The 20,440-nt window shown below is 45.7% G+C and overlaps 1 protein-coding gene across 3 annotated transcripts in view; it reads left to right on the top strand.

The window, feature by feature from the left end:
- Window positions 1–20,440, top strand: part of kif1b (kinesin family member 1B) — a 93,604-nt gene that overhangs the window by 64,374 nt on the left and 8,790 nt on the right. For 2 of the 3 annotated variants that reach the window (XM_088938162.1, XM_088938161.1), the window contains 17 exons: window positions 114–292; window positions 380–517; window positions 2,238–2,489; window positions 4,257–4,375; window positions 4,994–5,079; window positions 6,943–7,072; window positions 7,700–7,859; window positions 8,242–8,332; window positions 9,221–9,339; window positions 9,700–9,755; window positions 13,011–13,119; window positions 13,848–13,914; window positions 14,425–14,509; window positions 15,858–15,963; window positions 18,985–19,099; window positions 19,865–19,998; window positions 20,090–20,151. In XM_088938162.1, the coding sequence (XP_088794288.1) occupies window positions 114–292; window positions 380–517; window positions 2,238–2,489; window positions 4,257–4,375; window positions 4,994–5,079; window positions 6,943–7,072; window positions 7,700–7,859; window positions 8,242–8,332; window positions 9,221–9,339; window positions 9,700–9,755; window positions 13,011–13,119; window positions 13,848–13,914; window positions 14,425–14,509; window positions 15,858–15,963; window positions 18,985–19,099; window positions 19,865–19,998; window positions 20,090–20,151 (2,008 nt within the window). The remainder of the gene's footprint in view (window positions 1–113; window positions 293–379; window positions 518–2,237; window positions 2,490–4,256; window positions 4,376–4,993; window positions 5,080–6,942; window positions 7,073–7,699; window positions 7,860–8,241; window positions 8,333–9,220; window positions 9,340–9,699; window positions 9,756–13,010; window positions 13,120–13,847; window positions 13,915–14,424; window positions 14,510–15,857; window positions 15,964–18,984; window positions 19,100–19,864; window positions 19,999–20,089; window positions 20,152–20,440) is intronic. The other variant, XM_088938163.1, reaches the window with a different exon arrangement.

Genomic DNA, 20,440 nt, shown 5'->3' with positions numbered 1-20,440 from the left:
GCTTCCGGGACAGGCTCCTGGGTCGCTGCGACCCTTCCTGGCGCTCAGCAGGTTTCTGCTAATGGGCACCGAGGATGAAGCCCAAGGCGGGCTCTCCCTTTGTTTCCCTCCAGGTGCAGTTCCAGTTCGTGCTGCTCACGGACACGCTGTACTCCCCGCTGCCCCCCGAGCTGCTGCCCCCCGAGCTGGAGAAGCAGCGGGACCCCTGGCCCTTCCCGCGCACGGTGGTGGCCGTGGAGGTGCAGGACCTGAAGAACGGGGCCACTCACTACTGGTCTCTGGAGAAGCTCAAGTGAGTGGGGGCCCCTGCTGGGAGGGCCGCACGGCGCCCCGAAGCCCCCGCGCCCCCAGCGCTGACCCGTGCCGCTCTACTCCGCAGGCAGCGGCTGGAGCAGATGCGCGAGATGTACGACCGCGCGGGCGAGATGGCCTCGTCCGGCCAGGAGGACCCCGAGGGCGCCCTCACGGGCAGCGACCCTTTCTACGACCGCTTCCACTGGTTCAAACTCGTAGGGAGGTGAGCGGGGGGGGATGGGGGCTCAGATGCTCCCCGTTTCGGACTGGGAGTTCTGTGCTGTGCTGGTTTGGGAAAGAGCTGTTTCAGAAGCTGTTGCAAAACAGGAATGGCGGATTAAACAGGGCCACGCGCTGACATTTCCTTAAAAGAATTCAGTTGTATTTATTTCCGGATCATTGAAAAATATTCTCAAAATCAACAAAGAAGACATTGAAAACTAGTGACTCGTAGGATCGTGTGATACTACATCTTCACGGTTGAATTCTGTTTGTATCATTTTGTTGGAAGCAAATGACACCAGTAATGAAAAGGGGTTCACCAGTGAATACTAATTAATCCTATTTCCATAATTCACACAAATGCATTTTAGTACATTGTTGTCTCTTCATGTTGCTTCATTTTTGCTGTTATTTTTTTTCTTGGCTTGTATCATATTGAGTATTTTTTTTTTGCATTTCTGTACTGCTGTAGTTTCTGTTAGAACATCATTTGAATGTATAAGTAATGAGTTCTGTAGTTTTCATGTAATTTCGAGAAGTGTCTCATCTCTGCAGTATTGTACTTGTAGCTTCCCCTTTTCTGTTAGCTGCCTCTTTTCTTATAAAATAGTCAAATTAATTGGTTAATTAGCCACTGAGCCCAGATCTAAAGAACACAAGAAAGACCATATGGACTGTCCTGCTTCTCTACTTGTCCTGTATCTGGTTTAATCTCTGGGTTTTCTCCAGCCATTTTTAGAAAGCACGTGCAGTTTAAATGAATATGAATCTTCATTTACCATGTAGATTATTTCTTAGTCACCCTCTGTTATTAATCCTCCGTTATCTCATAAACTACTCCAGCTTTTACGATCCTTTTACTGTTGTAGTACTGTTTTATTTGCCTGTTTCTTTGTATACCATTTATTATGTGTTGTGTCATGTTTCCCATCTATACTATGGATCCCCTGGGGGGCTTTTATGTTTTAAACATATGGTTGTGCCCTTGCCAGTGCATTTAGCTCACTGCTCGAGCATTATAGATGTGCTGCTGTGACTCGGTTTAACCTTCACTTTTTTATAAATGGGGAAAAAAAGCCCTTCCAAGGTGACTAGACACGGGACTTCAGCAGCTTCCCGAACAACACAGAAGGCTCCTGATGGAGCTTTAATACAAAGGTGTGCTGATAGGTTGGTCCGATAGCAGCTAGTAATTAGTAAGTCAGATTGTTGTGCATTTGACAATATCCTTAGCTGAGTTTGTGGAATATGGCACTGTAGAATGGAAGGAAATCGGAATGTAAATTAGAATGGGCTCACATGTCCCGGGTTCCAGATTTCCTACATGCAGGTACCAGCATGTGTGAGAATAACATGAACAAAAACAAGAATAGTAGCAGCTCCTGCAGAGACCTCCATAAGCCGTTCGCAAGATAGGTTATCTGATCTTGAAGAGATGCATGTATTGAAAAATGAAATGGAGGTGGGATTGGTTTGCATTTTGCCGTCAGGGGCTTTGCTGCAGGGCTCTTGGCTGCAGTGATAAAGATCCTTCAGGTGGGCTGCTGTTGTTGTAATTGGGGTCCTCATCTCGCCGCTCGTCTTCCCCGGAGCCAGCGTGTGCCCCCCCCAGCAGGGATGGGTGTGCTGGGGGGGAGGGGTTAGGGCGCGCTCCTCTCCATGTTAATTCTTCTCGATTCTTGCTCCCCCTCCACCCCCGCCCCCCCCCCGCGGCGCGGCAGCTCCCCGATCTTCCACGGCTGCGTGAACGAGCGCCTGGCGGAGCGCACCCCCTCCCCCACCTTCTCCACGGCCGACTCGGACATCACCGAGCTGGCGGACGAGCGGCAGGACGAGATGGAGGACTTCGACGACGACGAGGCCTTCGTGGACGACACGGGCTCCGACGCCGGCACGGAGGAGGGCTCCGACATCTGCGGCGACGGCCAGGACCCCTTCTACGACCGCTCCCCCTGGTTTATTTTAGTGGGCAGGTTGGTGAGGTCCACCCCTGGGGCGTCGGGCACTGATGCCAGGGGCTGCCAGCTCTTTCGCCGACCGACCGCCCGGCCTCCTGCACTCCTTACCCAAGTCTAACACCACGGAGAGCAGGCCAGGCCGCCTCGATTCGATCACCTGAGCGTTTGCAGCTTTTTAGCCACTCCCCAGAGTGACTGGCACAGCGAGGGCCTACTGGCCCGCTTTACAGAAACAGTGCCCTTTAAAGATCAGTAAGAAACACTTATGCCTGTGCTGAACAAGGCAGTAAGTCCGTGCTCGCACCCGGGTCTGAGGCAGATACTCAAGACGGGCGCTTTCAGGAGCGCCTTGCCCTCGGTGTGTGGTTATTCACGGTCACAGCGGCAGTTCTGGCCTGGGAGCCCCTGCTCGTGGTGGTCATTCGTTATGATACTTCACAGCAGACGACCTGCATCGAAAGAGCTAGATTCTCCTGACCTCAGCGCCCGAAGGGACGGTGCCGAGCGGCTTCAAACTGAACGCATAAAAATGTGACTTAACACCCATCAGTGTTTTGTGTGTTTTAACAAAGACAAATCATTATTTTTTGCCTTTTTTTGTTTTGTGTGTTTTTGTTTAAAGTTTTTATTAAAGATGTAATCTGTTCCATTTTTTTTTCTTTGACCATGTCATTTTATCAGTCGTGATGATGGCAGTGTTCAGAGCCTTTTCAGTCTGTTCTCTTTGCTGCATAAATTTGCTCACCCCCTGATAAGGTACTGGCTGCTTTAATGAAAGGAGTGAAATTCGGTTAAGAACACTGAGACAGCATGAAGATGATAAGTTGTGAATTGCAGAATAAAATCCATACTGGTTGATGCAGGCTAAAAATACATGCTGTACTGATTCTGTATATTTACAACTATTTTATTTAAATGAAGCATTACTCTCTGTGTATACGAAACATACTGAAAAGGCTTTTATTTTAGTTGCATATGTTTTGTTTTAATTTGCAATTTACATTTTTTTTTTCTCTAGTTAACGTTTGTATGTTTTTGGTGTGTTTTTTGTTTCTATACATTCTGTTTGGTGTTTTTACATTTTTGGCAATACATTGCATTAATTTTGTACTCCTATGTGAGGGGTGAGATAAACTGAAACATTTTGCTAGGAGAGAGTCATAGCGACCTGGAAGTGCATTTAAGTGAAGTGTGAGAGTTTATTTTTAAGAAATGTTTTAACAAGGTTGCAAAATGACTGCACTGTTTAGTGGAGAGAAAAAACACTGGAAATTTTCTGTGTAGCGCTTAGTTGATAAAGGACTTGCTTTGGTGTGGCAGCATCAGAAAAACGTGGCAAAGACTAATTGTTCAAGCTGGGGAGTGTCCATTATTTACACTTTTTTAATTTCATAGCAGAGGGTCCAGGCGTTCATCTGTTTTCAGTAATTGTACAATAAGTCTGTCTGACACATCTGAAACACCAAATCTGACAAGAGTCTTTTGTTGGGGCTGGTGAGCGAAGAACTGCAGAACACTGTTCCCCCAGATTGCAGCGCTGCGCAGACAGCTTGACCTGTGACCTTGCACAGTCCCAGGGTCACCTTGCACAGTCCTGTTGCACAAGGCCGAGGGGACTTTCCTTGGCCTCCACAGATCTCCTTTGGCCTGGTTGAGAGTGAGGAAGGGGGGGGGAGTCCTGGTTCTTAACGTACAGGATGTGTAACAAGGGGGAGGCGACTTATTGACGGGCTGTGCCTCTCACTCTCCCCTTGACGCGTCTGTGACTCCTCTCTGCCGCAGAGCCTTCGTGTACCTGAGCAACCTGCTGTACCCTGTTCCGCTGGTCCACAGAGTGGCCATCGTGACCGAGAAGGGAGAGGTGCGTGGGTTCCTGCGGGTTGGAGTCCAAGCTATCGCAGGTCAGTACCGCTGGTGTCAACCTATAGGAACTTCACCGTGGGCTCTTCTGAGGGGTGGCGTATTTAAATAAGTGAATGTCATTCGAAACTGTAATTGCAACAAGCAATTGAGATTTTAATGGGGGGCGATTCTGAAAATCCAAAAGATTTTGAAACGGAAATCAACAGCAAACTGGCACCCAGTAATATCGCTATAATATTAATCATGGTAATAATGTGCTATCGATAACATGAAAAGGACAGGTGGTGTGAGCTCTTGAATGAGGTGCCCTTTGAAGCAGTGTCTTTTAAATAGTTAAGCATCACCATTCCAATAAGTAGTAGTACTCCAGGAGCAGGTATGGACAGAAAGTAAAGGGGAAAGAGTTACAGACTATTAAGGAAACCAAAGCTAATCAGTGCAACTGGCAGTTATTGCCTTCATTAAATGCAAGCTGCTGCTCATGAGGATTTAGCTGCTCTGTCGTTCAGGAATGTTGCTGTTCAGCTAGAGGTTGCAGGGAGCTGTGGAGGAGACACAAGAACCCCAGCAGGTGCTTCCGTTGTTTGAGGTGCGAATGGGCCTGGTCTTGGGGAGCCCATGGGACTCAACAACTGTCCGGCCTTTTTTTTTTTAAGCCGACGAGGAGGCGCCGGATTATGGTTCTGGGGTGCGGCAGTCGGGCACGGCGAAGATCTCCTTTGACGACGAGTACTTCAAAACGGTGAGCAGCTGCAAGGGGCCCGTCAGACCCCACCGCAGTGTCCCGGCTGTGATAGATCCCCTCGTCTTCGGCTGCGGTTCACACTAGTCGTGCTCAGTGGGAAAGAGAAGCATTCCTGATATTTTAGCACCTGCCGAACACTTAACGTGGACAGAATTAGAGTCAGCCAGACTGGGTCCTTTACTGTAGGTACTGTACTTCACACACATCCAGTCGAGGTGCAACTCAGTGTTCAGAAATGGTTTCGGGTTTGGCGTTTTAAGTTTTTATGTGAATTGGATCATTTGTATAAAAGAACACAATGCTAGCTCCATGTACTTGTTCTCAGTATCTAGAAACTAATTCCATAAGGTATTATTGAGTTTCACCTTTTCGACAATCCTTCCTCTTGAGCCTCTTCAGAAATATGCCCTGATTGTTTTTTGTTTTTTTTTCCGCAAGGTCGATTCTATTTATTTTTAATACAGAAGGATCAATATGTGTGGGGCATGAGGCACAAACAATAATAAATGAATCGCGAAAGGCAATAACTACTTTTCAACCACACTTAGCAATTGTATGAGATGATATTGAATTTGAAGAGAAATGAACATGTATGAGCGAGCAGCGGTGTTGCAGTGATTCCTGAATTATTGTCTTCCAGTTGTAGAAAAGATAATAAAAGGTCACCAATCCTTTTAAATGAATCTGTTCTATCCTGCAATGAGTCTTTCAAGAGCTGTTTGCTCTGTATTGAAAAGTGCTGGATTTCATTAGGCCCTCAGAGAACAATCTTTTTGTTGTGAAATGATCTCTGTGTAATACTTTGTATTGAATAAGCTGGATTTTAGTATTACGAGAAAGTGAGAATGTATTAAAACATACAGATTTGCAAACAGCTGTATCGGAGTCAAAATCCTCCACTGAGTTTTTAATTAAAATGTTGTGCTGTGGATTTAGAAATGGAGTAAGTGGATTTCTAGGCCGTGCGGAGTAATCTCTTGAGCAGCCTATTGTGTTTCTTTCCATGAGAAGGGAAGAAAAGCTGATGACGAGAACAGGCCATTCAGTGCTCTGCTTTTTTTTACAGCCCTTGTGATTCTAGTCTGACTGAGACTTGAGAGTTCCCGGTGTCTGGGCTTGCACAGTGTGCCCTGGTAATCCAGTCCAGCTCTCAGTGTAAAAAAAGGGCTCTCTAGATTTCTTATGAAATTGGCTTTTAGCAAGTTGCCAGTTCATGTCCTCATATTCTGCTCAACGGACCTAACTTGAAATAACTAATCAGATCAACCGCTGTTGATTCCTGACCTCAGTCATCTTCTTCTGAGTGCTTCAGAGTTTTTTTTTACTTTTCTCTATTTTTCTTTCATGATTCCTTTTGTAAAGCAGAGGCAGGAACTGCATGCAGTGCTCCAGATGGATCTAAGCAGTGCTTTGCCAGTTCCAGTGTAGCCCAGCATTGTGTTTGCCTTTTTAACATGTGCATTGCGTTGCTGCTGACAGTGATAATATCACCTACATCCCCTAAATATTTTCCTCTTTATGTGTGATATACTTATTTTGATGTTCATGCAAATGGTCAGACCAATAAATAGAGAAAATATGAGGTCTTTTTCATTGTCAGTAGCTGGAGAGTTTTACTGGAATTAGTTTTATTGATTGCCTTGGCTCACAGCCTCAAGGAGATTGCTTTCAAGTGTTGATGGAGTGTGGTACAAGCTTCCCAGCTTTGCTGTTGAAGCCAATACCCCTGGTTTCCTGGAGGAAATGGTTGGATGACTTTCTCGGATCAATTAGTTACTAAATACCAAACAGGCCAGATTGGCCTCCTCTCGTTTTTGTAACTGATGTCATGTTTTTTTTCCTCCCTCCCTCCTGTTCCAGACTGATTTTTCCACAGTGGCCATGACTCGCTCAGGGCTCTCCCTGGAGGAACTGCGCATTGTGGAAGGTCAAGGTCAAAGTTCAGAGGTCATCACACCTTCAGAAGAAATCAACAGAATAAATGACATTGGTAGGGGTGGTACATGGTTTTTTTTGTGTGTCTTTGATTTATTGTACTGAAGAATAACAGAGTAATGGCAGTCTAGGCAGTTTATTTTAGTGTTGTGTCCTGGTCATGTCAGCATAAGCAGAACTGAAGAAGAACGGCTTCATCTGATCTCATCTCCGATCTGTAAAGCGTTTGTTTATAACACCTGTGATGAACGTAGAATTGCAACTCGTGCCTCAGGCTTGGAGAATGCTGGAACCAGGGTGGATTTCGGTTATTATATTACACAAGTCCTTCATGGGTAGCACAGAAGCACTTAAGCAAAGAACGGATATATAAAGGGTTTGTTGTTGCACTGACTGCTTGATGTGAGTAAGTTAACTAATGTACGATAGACATTTATAGCCGATAAACTGGCATAAGCGAGCGTTTTTTCTATAATAAAGAACCAGTACTTGCCTTTTAATATCTGAGCAGTACGGTAATGTCGTGTGTTGCCCTCACAGACTTCACAAACTCGTCTTGAATTTAAACACTCATTCGATCCCGTTGGGCCAAGGCCTTGCCAGGGCGTTTTGTAATTGGGAAGCCCGAGTGGCAGCCTGTAAGCGGGGCCGGTTCTGAGGCCTGTCGGTGTCGGGTTCCTAGATCTCAAGCTGGGCAACACGGACACCAAACTGACGCTGGAGGGCCTGTCGGAGAAGCTGGGGGGTCACCTGGAGGTCGGCAGCATCTTCACCTTCCGCGTGACGGTCCTCCAGGCCAGCGGCATCCTGCCCGAGTACGCAGACATCTTCTGCCAGTTCAAGTGAGTCAGCCGGCCTCCTCTTACCGTTTTCACCTGGCAGGTCTCTCAACAGGGGAGCAGGGCTCAGAGCCGTCGAGAAGAGAGCTTAGAAATGACAGAAAATAACCTGGATTTAGCAATAGAAAAGTCCTGTAGCTCCCTGTAGTCCTGTAGATCCCTAAACCATTCAAAGCAATAAGAGGAAACATTTAATTTAAACTCAAAATTGCACTATTTCTCTCCTCTCTCTTTATCCCTGACTGTCCATCGATATTGTATCGTCGTCTCTATCCTTGACTCTGTCTTCCTCTGTGTGATTGGCAGCTCATTTTCTTTAAGCTCTTGAAAGCTCTGTTCTGCGACAGTGCAGTGCACGTCGGTGATGCTGTCTTCTTTCTGGCAGTTTTCTGCACCGCCACGACGAGGCGTTCTCCACGGAGCCCCTGAAGAACACAGGCCGGGGGTCCCCCCTGGGCTTCTACCACGTGCAGAACGTGAGTCGCGAGGAGAGGGGAGGCCAGGAGATTTTTTTTTAGAAAAGAGAGAAAACAGCGCTTGAATGTTACCACCTGCTGCTCTGATCCCTTGTGGACAAGTCATGCATCAGTAACGCATTTTGTAAAAAGTCAGAAGGTCTCTGCATCCCTTTCTTCAGCTGCTGGGTGGATCTTTCAGGGAGGTGTCCAGGAACCGTGTGTTTCAAGTGCACCTTTGAAAGAATCTCTTTGGAATTACATTCCATGGAATTCCACTTGATATGCATTGCTGTTCCATGTAGAATGTCTTGCAGAAAATGTTAGGTTTCACCAAAAGTGCTGTAAGAAAACTGATGTTTAGATACAGATATACAGCAAAGTGCCTTCCGTGTGTGACATATGCAGTCAGTACAGAAGGCTGCAAGGGCAGTGGAGCTGGATTAAATCGTCTATAATCAGGACAGTGCAATGGCACTACTGCCTCGCAGTGCCGGGGTCCTGGGTTTGTGCCCAGCTTGTGCCACCTGTCTGTATGGAGTCTGCATGTTCTTCACGTGTTTGCATGGGTTTTTCCAGGTTCTCCGGTTCCCTCCCACTCCCAAAGACATGCAGGTAATGCTTGATTGGCAGCTCTAAATTGTCCCTTTCCATGGAGACTTCATCCCTGGGGGGTTTGTTCCTTCTGCTACCATTACTGGCTGGGGGTCTGTGGGGACATGAGGAATCAAATGAGCACGATGAGCTGAAAGGCCTCCTCTCATGTGCTTCCTCCCTGATGTTCTAATCGATAGAGGGTCTTTCAGTTTGGGGTGCAGGCTGGGTGGCAGCTAAATACGAAGCTTTAAAGTGTCAGTTCAGTCCTTAAGGACCCACAAGGCTTTGATTGTGCGTTGTCTCCCCATGCAGATTGCCGTGGAGGTGACCGAGTCATTCATAGAGTACATCAAGACCAAGCCCATAGTGTTTGAAGTCTTTGGCCACTACCAGCAACACCCACTGCATCTTCAAGGCCAGGATCTGAACAGGTGAGGCCCCGAGTCACGTCAGTCCCACGGAGGAGTCACCCCCTAATGTCTACCTAACTGTTACTGACTGACGCTATATACATGCATAACAAACAAGCTATCAGCAGTCACGTTTCAACTAGTAAAGCATTTATTTGTGAGAATAATGTACTGATTAAATTACGGTTAACTTGTAAATAATGCAGCTAAGCGGTAGAAGATGTTACTACAAGGGTGTTGATGCCTAAATGTCAATTCAACATAGTGTTTATGGAACTGTCTGCATTATATTTTTGATTATGTTAAAACATTCGCTGTTGGGGACCTTTTTTAAATGTGTGATTTATTGTGAGGGTGTATAATTATTCTGTCTTTTTACAGTCCTCCACAGCCCTCACGGAAATACTTTCCTCCTCCCATGCCATTGTCCAAGCCAGGTATGAGCATTTATATATTTTAAGAGATCTATTTTATGTTACAATAGGAGATTCTTGAGGTTCTGTAACTCGGTGCACTAATTATGCAAAGTTTAACAATCTGCATTGTCAAAACTGTATCTAATCTCTGGAAATTAGAGAATGGAGTAAACTGGTCTGGTTAATTTCTTTAAAGTGAAATTTGTTTCATGCAAAAAACATATGCATGCACACACACACACACACACACCACACACACACACACACACACCAAACACAGGCTGTTTCACTTATTCTGCAAAGGTCACGGTTTATTGATCTGCAACTGCAGGGTGTCAGAACAGTAGAAGTGTGATTCATAGGCCTGTGTGCTCTGGTGTGGGCTTTATTTTTTTCTGTATACCTTGAAGAAACATGCTGCTGAAATCACAGTCACTCTATCCCAGCTTCATAGTCAGTTTCGGACATTCCCAAGGTGATAAAAAGAGGAAAGCACACAGAGGACTGTTCCATAGAGCCTGTCAATCCCAGTATTGAGAGCACATGGAAAAGCTGCTTGTGTGAAACACAGGAGTGCCGGGAGCAGAGCGCTCGATAAGGAGTGCCTCGATCTTGAGTGCGCCATGCAGGCCAGAATCGGGCTTCCTGGCTGTGGGTCCGTCACAGATATATGCACACAGCCTGCTCTGGCTCTGGCGTACGAGGTCATCTCTAAGCTTCCTGCCTGCGAGTTGGCCCTGATTGCATACCACTTTTTTGCTATTTTGTATTAGTTTTCCATGATTTCTGGAGTTCCGAGTGGATCCCTAGAATCCTGCCAGGGGACACCCGTGTGCGTTGCCTCATTTCGTTTGCACAGCTCGTGTTGTTATGCATGCGGTCTCCCCTTTTCTTTTTTCTCATTTCCCCCCTCTTTTTGCCCAACTCCCGGTCTGCTCTTCCACGCAACTGCCCCTCCCCCCCCCCCCCCCCCCCGTCTCCCCTCATCGTGCCCCCTTGCTCCGCCGTGTCCAATTTCATTTCAGACCATGCCCGAAAGATTGAGCTGGTCAAGTACCTCATGAGCGGTTACGTTAACACGCACGTGCTGGACACCCTGTCAGAGCACGCCAACGCCCTGGCGTCGTCAGCGGTGGCTGGTTTCGAGGACAGTGCAGATCAGCTGGCCAGGTTTCCCTTCCTGCCGGTTCCCAGCGGCCCGGTGCTGACCGTGCCCCAGCACAACGGTTTGTACCGCAGTCCGAGCCCGGGCAAGCGCGTCGCCTGCCCGGTGCCGTGCTGTGCTCTGTGTGTGCCCCCAGGTGTCGTAGGCGCGAGTAGTGCTGCCTCCATCCTACCAGTAGCGTTAGCTGCCCTGGAAACAAACAGCCGGGGCCCTGCTTTCACCATCGCTTCTTGCCACAGGTTTTAGAACAGGAAGAACGAGTTCAGTTAATGTTTCCTGTTTAGTAGCCATGAATTTTACCGTTTTCCTCAGGTCTTTTAAATAGGCCTTCCCAAATGCATCACAAACAGTTTTTTTCATGCCCTAAGGTTTCGTATTTTCTTTTGCAAGACGTATATCTCTCAGGTGTCAAACGTCTCTCAGCAACCTGAGAGAAGATTTTCCCGGATTTGCTTCTTTTTGTCCCTTTAACATGTTACCAAATTCATGGGCGTGTATGTCTCTGGAGCTCGAACACCTTAAATGGGTTAAATGAGATATTGAATGTTCTTTTTTTTTCTTCAGTCTGAGCAGTGAAATAGAAACTGGAAGACACAAGTGGAAACTGTCTTGAAGTGCATTTAAAACTGAGACCTGGAGGCACTTTTTTACTGAAAGGGCTGTGGGAGTAACAATTTCCCCAGCCATGTTGTTGATACCCTGGCTTCTTTTGAGAAATAGCTGAATTAGATCCTCAGAGAAAATAGCTGCTAGCAACCAAGTGGGCAAGATGGGTGGAGTGGTCTCTCTTTTGTAATCTTTCATATGTCTTTGTGTATCTTTCTTCTTCATGTCACAGGTGTTTGTTTTAAGGTGTGTGTCTAATACTTTGAAAACCAGATTTGATGGCTTATCAGGAGATGTCTGCTTCTGCGCCTTAGTTACACTTATAGAGCAGAACAGCTCTTTGGTCCTGGGTTTGAGTGGACAGGGGCACCTTCAATGCCTCTGGGGTTTTTTTTAACAGGTTGCTGGTTTTCTCCCAACCTCCGAAGACATGCTGACTCTGTTAACTAGTCTGTCTACCCTGTCCCTGTGTGTGTGTGCCCTGTGATAGACTGGCATCCCCTCCAGGCTGTGTCCTTCCCAGCACTCTGTCCTTTCAGGATAGGCTCTGGGTTGCCGCAGCCATTACCAAGAATAAACAGCTTTTTGCAAAGGGATGGATCATATCTGAACCATTGCTGCATGGGTCCTAAATTAATTATCTCAACCTTTTATGAATGCTGTGCATAATTTATAGTGACAGAAAACGACAGAATTAATTTTTAAACATCTGCAGCACAATTAAAGTTATGATCCTGATTGCTCCTATTGAGCTCTGTAGCAGTGTGACGTGTGATTTAGGCCACAAGCTGTTGCTGTTTCTTGGATACATTTGTAGAAGGTGCAGCATGTGTCATTCAGCGTTTTTGTACATTCTCAACTGCAAAACAGCATTTTCGGGAGGTGGATATGCTGTAACACACATGTTAAAACATTAGTTCAGATGGGTAGCTCCGTCAGCATGCGTAGTCTGCAAAGTAATAAGTAATAGGTTTATTCCATGCTGAAAAGAGAAGAGAGAAAACGTTTCGGATGTGAAGCCTTCTTTGTTAAAACATTATCCATGCAGAACCTCATTAGATGTGTAGAAACATTATTGATAACCTTGTGCAGATGAAACTGTAGGAAGAAAATAGGATGTCACTGCTCCTGTCCTGTTGCCTCCCTCTTAGTTGTGCTTAAATATATTAATAGTGCATCAAGCACATTTAAATGTAACATTTCCCAAGGTCAAATGGAATTTTAATTCCATTGATCTTTGTACCATTTTTCCTACTGCAAAAAACAGGTCTGAGAATTACGGCTATTCTACTCTGATTTTACTGTATCTACCAGGCGTAAAAGTTCTGTAACTTGCACGCCCGCCACAAACTATGATGCAAGCAGTTAGGAACACTACGTGATCAAGCCAAAACTTGCATGTTTTTTTTTTTAATAAGACGCACTTATTGGTTCGGTGATTTGCTCTGGGTAGTGCCCGCGTGATGGTGCCGCAGTGATTTAGGGCTCTGTGTTTTGCCTTGCAGTACCGGCCACCAAGCTGAACACCATCAGCAAGCCCAACCTCGGCCAGTGTGTGAGCAAGTATGACCTGCTGGTGTGGTTCGAGATCAGCGAACTGGAGCCCACTGGGGAGTAAGTCCCAGCCTGCTGTTTCTTGTGAACACACTGAACTAAGTGGCAATCGCCGTAGTGGAAACGCAGGACTGAATTGAGTTTTTGATCCTTATTTCCACATGATTGACTTCTGTTTTCACAACATGTCTAGAGAAGTTTGGTGTAGAATTAAGAAAAAGATAAAAACCAGTCCTGCCTCTTGTTCGAGCATGCAGATTAATAGGATTGTTCCAGGAATAAAAGATGAGTGAGAGGACCTGATGTGCACAGCAAAGACAGGCAGACTGGGGTGAATCACAGCCCCATTGAGGAGCCTGCCGGGTTCACCCAAGACAGCTGTTTCATCTTCACACTCCCCGGCCTTTTTTCATCGTTGCCTGAATCGGAACGTACATGTAGGCTTACGAGGATATTACTTTCCTCAAACACTCCTGTGTTGGGTCTTTGTCATGCAGAACAAAGTTAAGAATCCTGTAGACTGGGGATTGTAAACCCCTTTACGCCTGAGAAAAGACAACTGGCCCATAAAAGGATTATTGCCTTCTCCGCTGGCCTTATAACTGTTAGTGATGTGAAGACAACTTGCAGGATTGTGGTCCTCGAGGAGTGGTTGTAGATGATTATATTCAAAGATCAGGGAATTGTAGGTCAGAGTTTTCTCATCCATGGCTGTCTCTACCACCTTCATCACCTGGAGAGGAAGCTGTAATGCAGGTGTCTGACAGCCTGTCCTGTCTCTCTCTCAGGTATATCCCAGCTGTAGTGGATCACACAGGAGGCCTGCCCTGTCACGGCACATACCTGCTGCACCAGGTACCTCCACACGAGTCCCCAACACACACTGCTGAGAATCTGAGCCCTGCACCAACCTGGTTTCCTAAAGGAATGTAGCCGAAAGGAAACGCAGACAGCGTGAAGTTACAATGTGTTTAGTTTGTTATAGTTTGGGTATCTATAGTTGTTAATGATTAATTTGAATTCATTAATTTGAATGCGTATTTGATCATTTGTAGCATTTAGAAGAAAGCAAGGCAAACACTAAATTTGCAGAAAACAGTAACAAAGTAAAAAAGAATACAATGTCATGCTTTAAGAAAATGCCTCTTGAGCAGAGCTGAGTATTCCTGAGTGACCTCCCCCACTGTGAACGAGCACAATGGCGGTGCCTCTGCAGGGCGCTGATTTTAGGAACGAGTGCAGCCGTACAGAATGCCAAAAGAGTCTTTTTAGGAAGACTCTGCAGTGGGGGAATGTGCACTGCTTGCAGAACTCGCCGGGAAAGGGGGACTGACTGTGTGGTCTCTGCCCCTGCTCCTTCCACAGGGCATTCAGAGACGGATCACGGTCACCATCATCCACGAGAAGGGCAGCGAGCTGCACTGGAAGGACGTCCGGGAGCTGGTGGTTGGTGAGTGTGGGCTTCATGGGGAAGAAGATGCCTTCCCAGCTGCACACGCCTGCTCTCATTCTCTGACTAATGCAAACGTCAGATCACCAAACTTTACACAGCTTTACAAAAGTGCATTGACACTTCCGGATTTCCATGTTCTGTAATGCACTTGTAAATGAGGTGGCTAATTTGCTGTTACGCTACTTTATTGCATACAGTGTTGTTCAAATGAGGGCTAATATAACAGGAAAATGCTTGAGATCCAGTCAGTTCCATAAATTGGGATTAATTTGGCAATGATGCGGGTTAGACTGGGAGAGCAAATGCTTGTACATCAGGAATGAGCAGCCCATGCAAAGCAGAAAGAAAACTGTTTTGAGAGATGGGTGTGTGGATCTGTTCCAGTGGCCATTGTGGAGTAATGATGTCAGCTGAGGCCAGTGTCTCATAGCGGTTTCTTTCTGCAAGGTCTGGGACGAGTGCCAGATTGCACACAGGCTAGCCAGTGTGCAAGACACAATAACACAGACTCCACCTTGCAGCTCCATCTCGACCGGCAGGGCCCTGTGCTGGTGGTGACCTTGACGGGAAGCTGTTCTGAAGTGGCAGTGTTACCCTGAAGGGCAGAACATAAAACCAGACGATTTTCTGAACTCTGAATACTAAACAGGCTTTAGAGCTTAGACAGTGAATGCTGTCCACGTGAAATCCTCAGTTTTCTAAAGGTCACATGTTGGAATAGCCCTGTGGTCACGCAGCTACGGTATTATTTGCAGGTAGTAGTTTGTATTGGATGCTCTCTTAAGTGCTGAGTAGGAGAAATCTGCATTATTCTGACCAGCAGAATTGTAAATGTAAAAACCAAAGCAGTAGGCACATGTCCTTTAAATGGCCTACTGCATATCATTGTGAGTCAGATGTCAAAAAACACAATTATTTCTGCATTATCTGCATGTGAATGTTGCCCAGTATCAGGGCAACCCAGTGTTAGAACCCAGGGTCAGAGCACTCCTGTCACTTCTGTGTGGGAATCTGGAAAATACAGAGAAGGCTTCCCTTTCTGTCTAATAATAAAAGAATAGCCCCGGGCAAAAACCCAAAGTTACTTAGAGATGATTGCTTTTAAAGGCACCATATAAAATAAAATGTATCATTACTATTACTATGTGACATTTGCATTTGAGCTGAATCAAGAAATTGTCTTCATCTGTTTCTGCGGTGCTTTTCTGAAGAATTAGAAGATGATTCTGCTGTCTGAATTATTTATCAATTTTGAACGAAGGAAAAATGTTTCACGTTTGTTTTTCTTTAGATCATTAAAAAAAGAAGTTATTTTTCATCAAGAGCTTGTTTCCTTGTGATCCAGGTCGCATCAGGAACAAACCAGAAGTCGATGACACTGCGGTTGATGCTGTGCTGTCTCTAAACATCATTTCAGCCAAGAACGTCAAGTCTTCTCACAGCTCCAACAGGTACGTGAACAGGGATCTCAGCCTGCAGGAGGGCAGGGGCTCTTCCTCAGCGTGGATCCTGATGAAGTGATCAGTCCCAGTAGAGTGGGGAACGGGCGTTTTGTAGTGACCCCTATTAGAGTGAGGAGAAGCGGGGGGCTGTAGTCCACTGAATGGTCACAGAGTAACAGCGCTGCTAGCATATCGGCTATATTTCCAACACACTGCTTTATTCCAAGTGTGAGCTCTGGGGGGAGAGCAGGGGAGTTTGGTAATTGCTGGAACATGGCATCCGAGGAATTCTGTGGCAGAGCAGCTGCCCACACAATGCAGGAGTCTGGAAGCGCTCTCTGGGCTTCCCCACCCAAGATGATAAAAGTCGGTAAACAGACTTTTGAAGAAAAAAATCATTCTTAAATCATTCTGTAGCTTCCTTCAGTCTTTGCAGATGCCTCTGTCACAAATGGGGTAGCCAGATTTCTACGTTAAATGTTAAACGTTGATGCTAAGTAAACTTTAGTATTTGCCCGCTTAAGACGTATTCTCCCGTTGATTAAGCGCTCGTGTAGCTTGTTTTTCCCACTGACGTGTACTGGAAACTGAGGAGCAGGAGCGACACTTGCTGGTGTAAAGCTAGAATACAGCAGGATGCGTGAGCAGTGCCCGTATCTGCCATGTCCGTGATATGAGAATGAGAACAGCCTTCCTTCAGCGGTGAAAGAAGTGCGAATTGTTGAAGGACACGATCATGGAAAATATTGATAATGTGTATGATGGGGAATTAAACAATCAAATTAAGAGCAATATTAAGCATTGTGCAAAAAAAAACTAAAAAGTGATGTACATATCGGAAGAAGTCTATCACAAAACAACACTTCATTTGCACTTGGATTTTGATGGTACTGCTTGTCTTGCCTTCTCATGCCAAGCTGATTTAGTGTTGCATTTTCAATTCTCCTTATTTTGTTTTGTGCTTTTTTATGCTTTGCTGTGCTGCTGATCGTTATGTGCTAATTTTTACTTTCTTTAAATTTGTCTGCCTTATTTTTTTCTCTTTTCTTCTCCTCATGCTGCTAATGGACACTTCTTGATTTTTTGCACAGGCTTTGTCTTGATAAGGATGTTCCTAGGTATAACCTCTGGCTATAACTGGCGACATAAAGCACTTTTTTATAAGAAGTGCTTTATGAAGACTGTTAAACTGTGCTTTGATAGATGCTGATGTGGCTCACTTTGTGTTATTTTGTGTTCTGCATCTGTGTTTTGCTTTAAGTTTTCCATTTCTTTCTCATAGGCTCGTTTTCTTGTTTACTTTATTGCTATCAACTTTGTAGATAAGGCTTTGGATTTTTGTCAAATTGCAGTAGTTCTGCAACTCAGTTTAGTAATTATTTCAGCTCTCTGGAATACTAGTTTTTCAAATGAGCACCCAGTTGACTACAGCCACCTTGGTCTCTGTGCATGAGATGAAGACATTCTGTAATTAGAGGCATAAAAAAGATTGCAACCAGTCCAAGGAAGGGCATCCACAGATCTTGAGGATAAAATTGTAGAAGAATATTAATTAACTTTTATGATATGTGTAGTTGGCCTGCAGGAGATATCACCATTTGTTTTTAGGATTCATATTGTATTACATTAAACAACACACTAAATAAAATGATCTACTGTTGGGTTGATAACGTACTGCAGTGCTGTGCTGGTAGTTCGGTGTTTGATAGAAGGATTGTGGATCTGGTGGCAGAGTGGAAGGAAGGCAGGTGAGGAGATGGCGGATGTCTGGCTGACGCAGCCTGTGGGGACGGACAGGATACAGTGTGGCTGTGCTGGCCTCAGTCTGACCTCTCTCTGTCACAGCCAGGGCTTCTCAGTCTCAGACTGCCAGGGGCTTCACTGAGCCTCAGTTAGGCAGTTACCGAGTTGAAGGATTCAAATAAATTAAAGACAAACAAGGAAAATGCAAGCTGATGTGCCCGACTGCATCTGTGTCCCCTGAGCATGAGAAACCCCGGCTGTATTTCATGTCAGCACCTGTGACTCGATAATTTAAATCACGCTGACGTCAGAAGTCAAAAGCTTACAGACATAAAGAAGAGCTCTCGTTTATCATCCCTGAGTTTTAATGAATAGAATTTTGAGCGACACTTCGTGGCTCAGCGTCGTCTCTGTCTTTTATGAGATCGTCAGTGTGCTGTCGGAGCAGGCCGGCGCTGTGACTCACGCGGATGGCCTGCTGAGTTTCAGAGAGGGTGCAGCACGTCGGCCCTGAGCCGAGAGTGACAAATTGATATGACGTGAACGGCAGAACATGAAGCAGTCGAGGGTTTTTTTTTAACAGGGCTACAAAAAAAGTGTAATTGTGGATGATTGGGAAATATCAAAAGGAATAGGGCCACAAGGCCACTAGAGTCTGAGTTATTTATTCCCCCATACGAATACAACAGGCCTTAATTGAGAAATAAATTGTTTTGTCTCTTTTTGTAGCATTATGATTATAAATATCTTTGTCAGTTTTATGGATCCATTCCTCTCCCTTTGGTACCGATTTCCATTTTCTAATGGAGTGGTGTTGCTGAGTGCAGTATTTCAGGCTCCAGTAAACAATTACATTCCAGCTCTCTTCTGCTTCCTCCGTTTCCTAAATTGAATTGTAGGGACATCAGCTTTGCTGGGAAAGCACACATTTCTGACCCAAATTTACTTTGCTTTTTAATAACCAAACCTCCTGGAATCCCAAGGTTATTGCTGTTAAAATAAATAATACTTCTGAAGCATACTTTTTCTGAAATTATGTTGTGCATATCAAGTACTACAGTCTAAAACAGGATTTTTTTCATTTCTCATTTCTATTTTTTGACGAGCGTCTTAAAAAACAATAAATTGGAATAATAACTAAAGCAGACAAGATGAGTAAAATTTACAGTCCTTTCTGCAACAAGTAATATCGTTTGCTTTGCGAAGCAAGAGCTAGTCCTGTCACAGAACTAGTGGTCGCCCCCCCCCCTTACCCACTCAGTCATGCTTTCTTCTTCCTGCTCTCAGAACGTTCTACCGCTTTGAAGCAGTGTGGGACAGCTCCCTGCACAACTCTCTCCTCCTCAACCGAGTGACTCCGTACGGGGAGAAGATTTACATGACCCTGTCTGCATACCTGGAGGTGAGCTCTTGGCCAAATCCCCACTCTGTTGCAGGCTTCTGCACAGAACGCGTGCCAGCTTTCGCAGACCCGGCTGGGGTTTCTGTACGAATAGCAGGCCACACTCAATCATCCCACGCAGGAGCCCAAGGCCAGTGCGAGCGCACATTGAGATGGGCTCCTACTCTCCTCTCCTCTGCACGGTGCTGTGCCTTCGAGTGATTAATCACTGCAGGCAGCCTGCACTGAGGTCTGGCATGTGATGTGTAACCAGTATAGCGTGCGGCAATCAAGCCATTCGTCAAAGACGACTCATCTCTATCTTCGCTATGTATTGTGTATTGTTTACAAACACCTAAAGATATTGTAATGCCTCTTAAAAAGTCTGTTGTGTATATCAATATGCATACCATTCATCCTGAAGATTTTCCAGTGAATTAAATAATAAAAACTACAGCACGCCATCTCGCATTCCTGCAGCTGCGTTTGTTATGTTTAAATTATGATGGGTGCTTGTGCTAGTTAGGAAAAGTTATGTGTGTATGGGTTTAACTTACAGTGACTATGAATACTGTATAGGTACTGGGTTTGTTGCAGGATTATTAGCACAGAATCAGGTCAGGATGACTGAATCCATTGTATTTCAAGGCAGCTGCTTTGAGACTAAGCTCAGCGGGGGAGTGTACTGGGAGTGCCGAATGGGCTGTGTGCCTCCTCTCAGCACACACTCGGGTTTTAGGTGTAAATGTGCCAACACTCGGGGTGCTTTGTTTCTTTGCACTTCAGCTTGACCACTGCATCCAGCCCGCGGTCATCACCAAGGACGTGTGCATGGTCTTCTACTCCCGGGACGCCAAAATCTCCCCGCCGCGCTCGCTGAGGAGCCTGTTTGGGAGTGGCTACTCGAAGACGCCCGACTGGTAAGGATCCGTGACCCCGCCGGGACTCTGCATCTTGATGCTGCCGCCCGTCACCCTTCCCTAAAACGTGGCTCTCCATTTGTGCTCACAGTAACAGAGTCACAGGGATCTACGAGCTGAGCTTGTGCAAAATGGCGGACACGGGTAGCCCAGGTGAGTACTGGGAAATTCCCCTGCCCCTTCCCATGAGCCCCAGCTCTGCGGGCACAGTGTGTGCTCGGGCACCCCCAGTGTTTTTGATTGTGTTATTGTTAAAACAGGGAATGCATTTTGATGTGTTTGGAAGGTAACCATAGGCTCGCAATGAAACAGCTCTAAATAAGTGTTTCTTCTTGTCCCGGGCTCTGTAGTCTACATAACTGACTGCTTGTTACAGTAAATATTACTCAGCTGATTGGTCATTTCAAAGATGGGTGGGGAATCAAGTTTCTACCAAGGCATT

Source organism: Atractosteus spatula, chromosome 20, assembly GCF_055471065.1.
Source record: "Atractosteus spatula isolate fAtrSpa1 chromosome 20, fAtrSpa1.hap1, whole genome shotgun sequence".
Classification (NCBI taxonomy): Eukaryota; Metazoa; Chordata; class Actinopteri; order Semionotiformes; family Lepisosteidae; genus Atractosteus; species Atractosteus spatula.
Note: the sequence above shows the minus strand (reverse complement) of the source record. Positions and strands in the feature narration are given on the sequence as shown.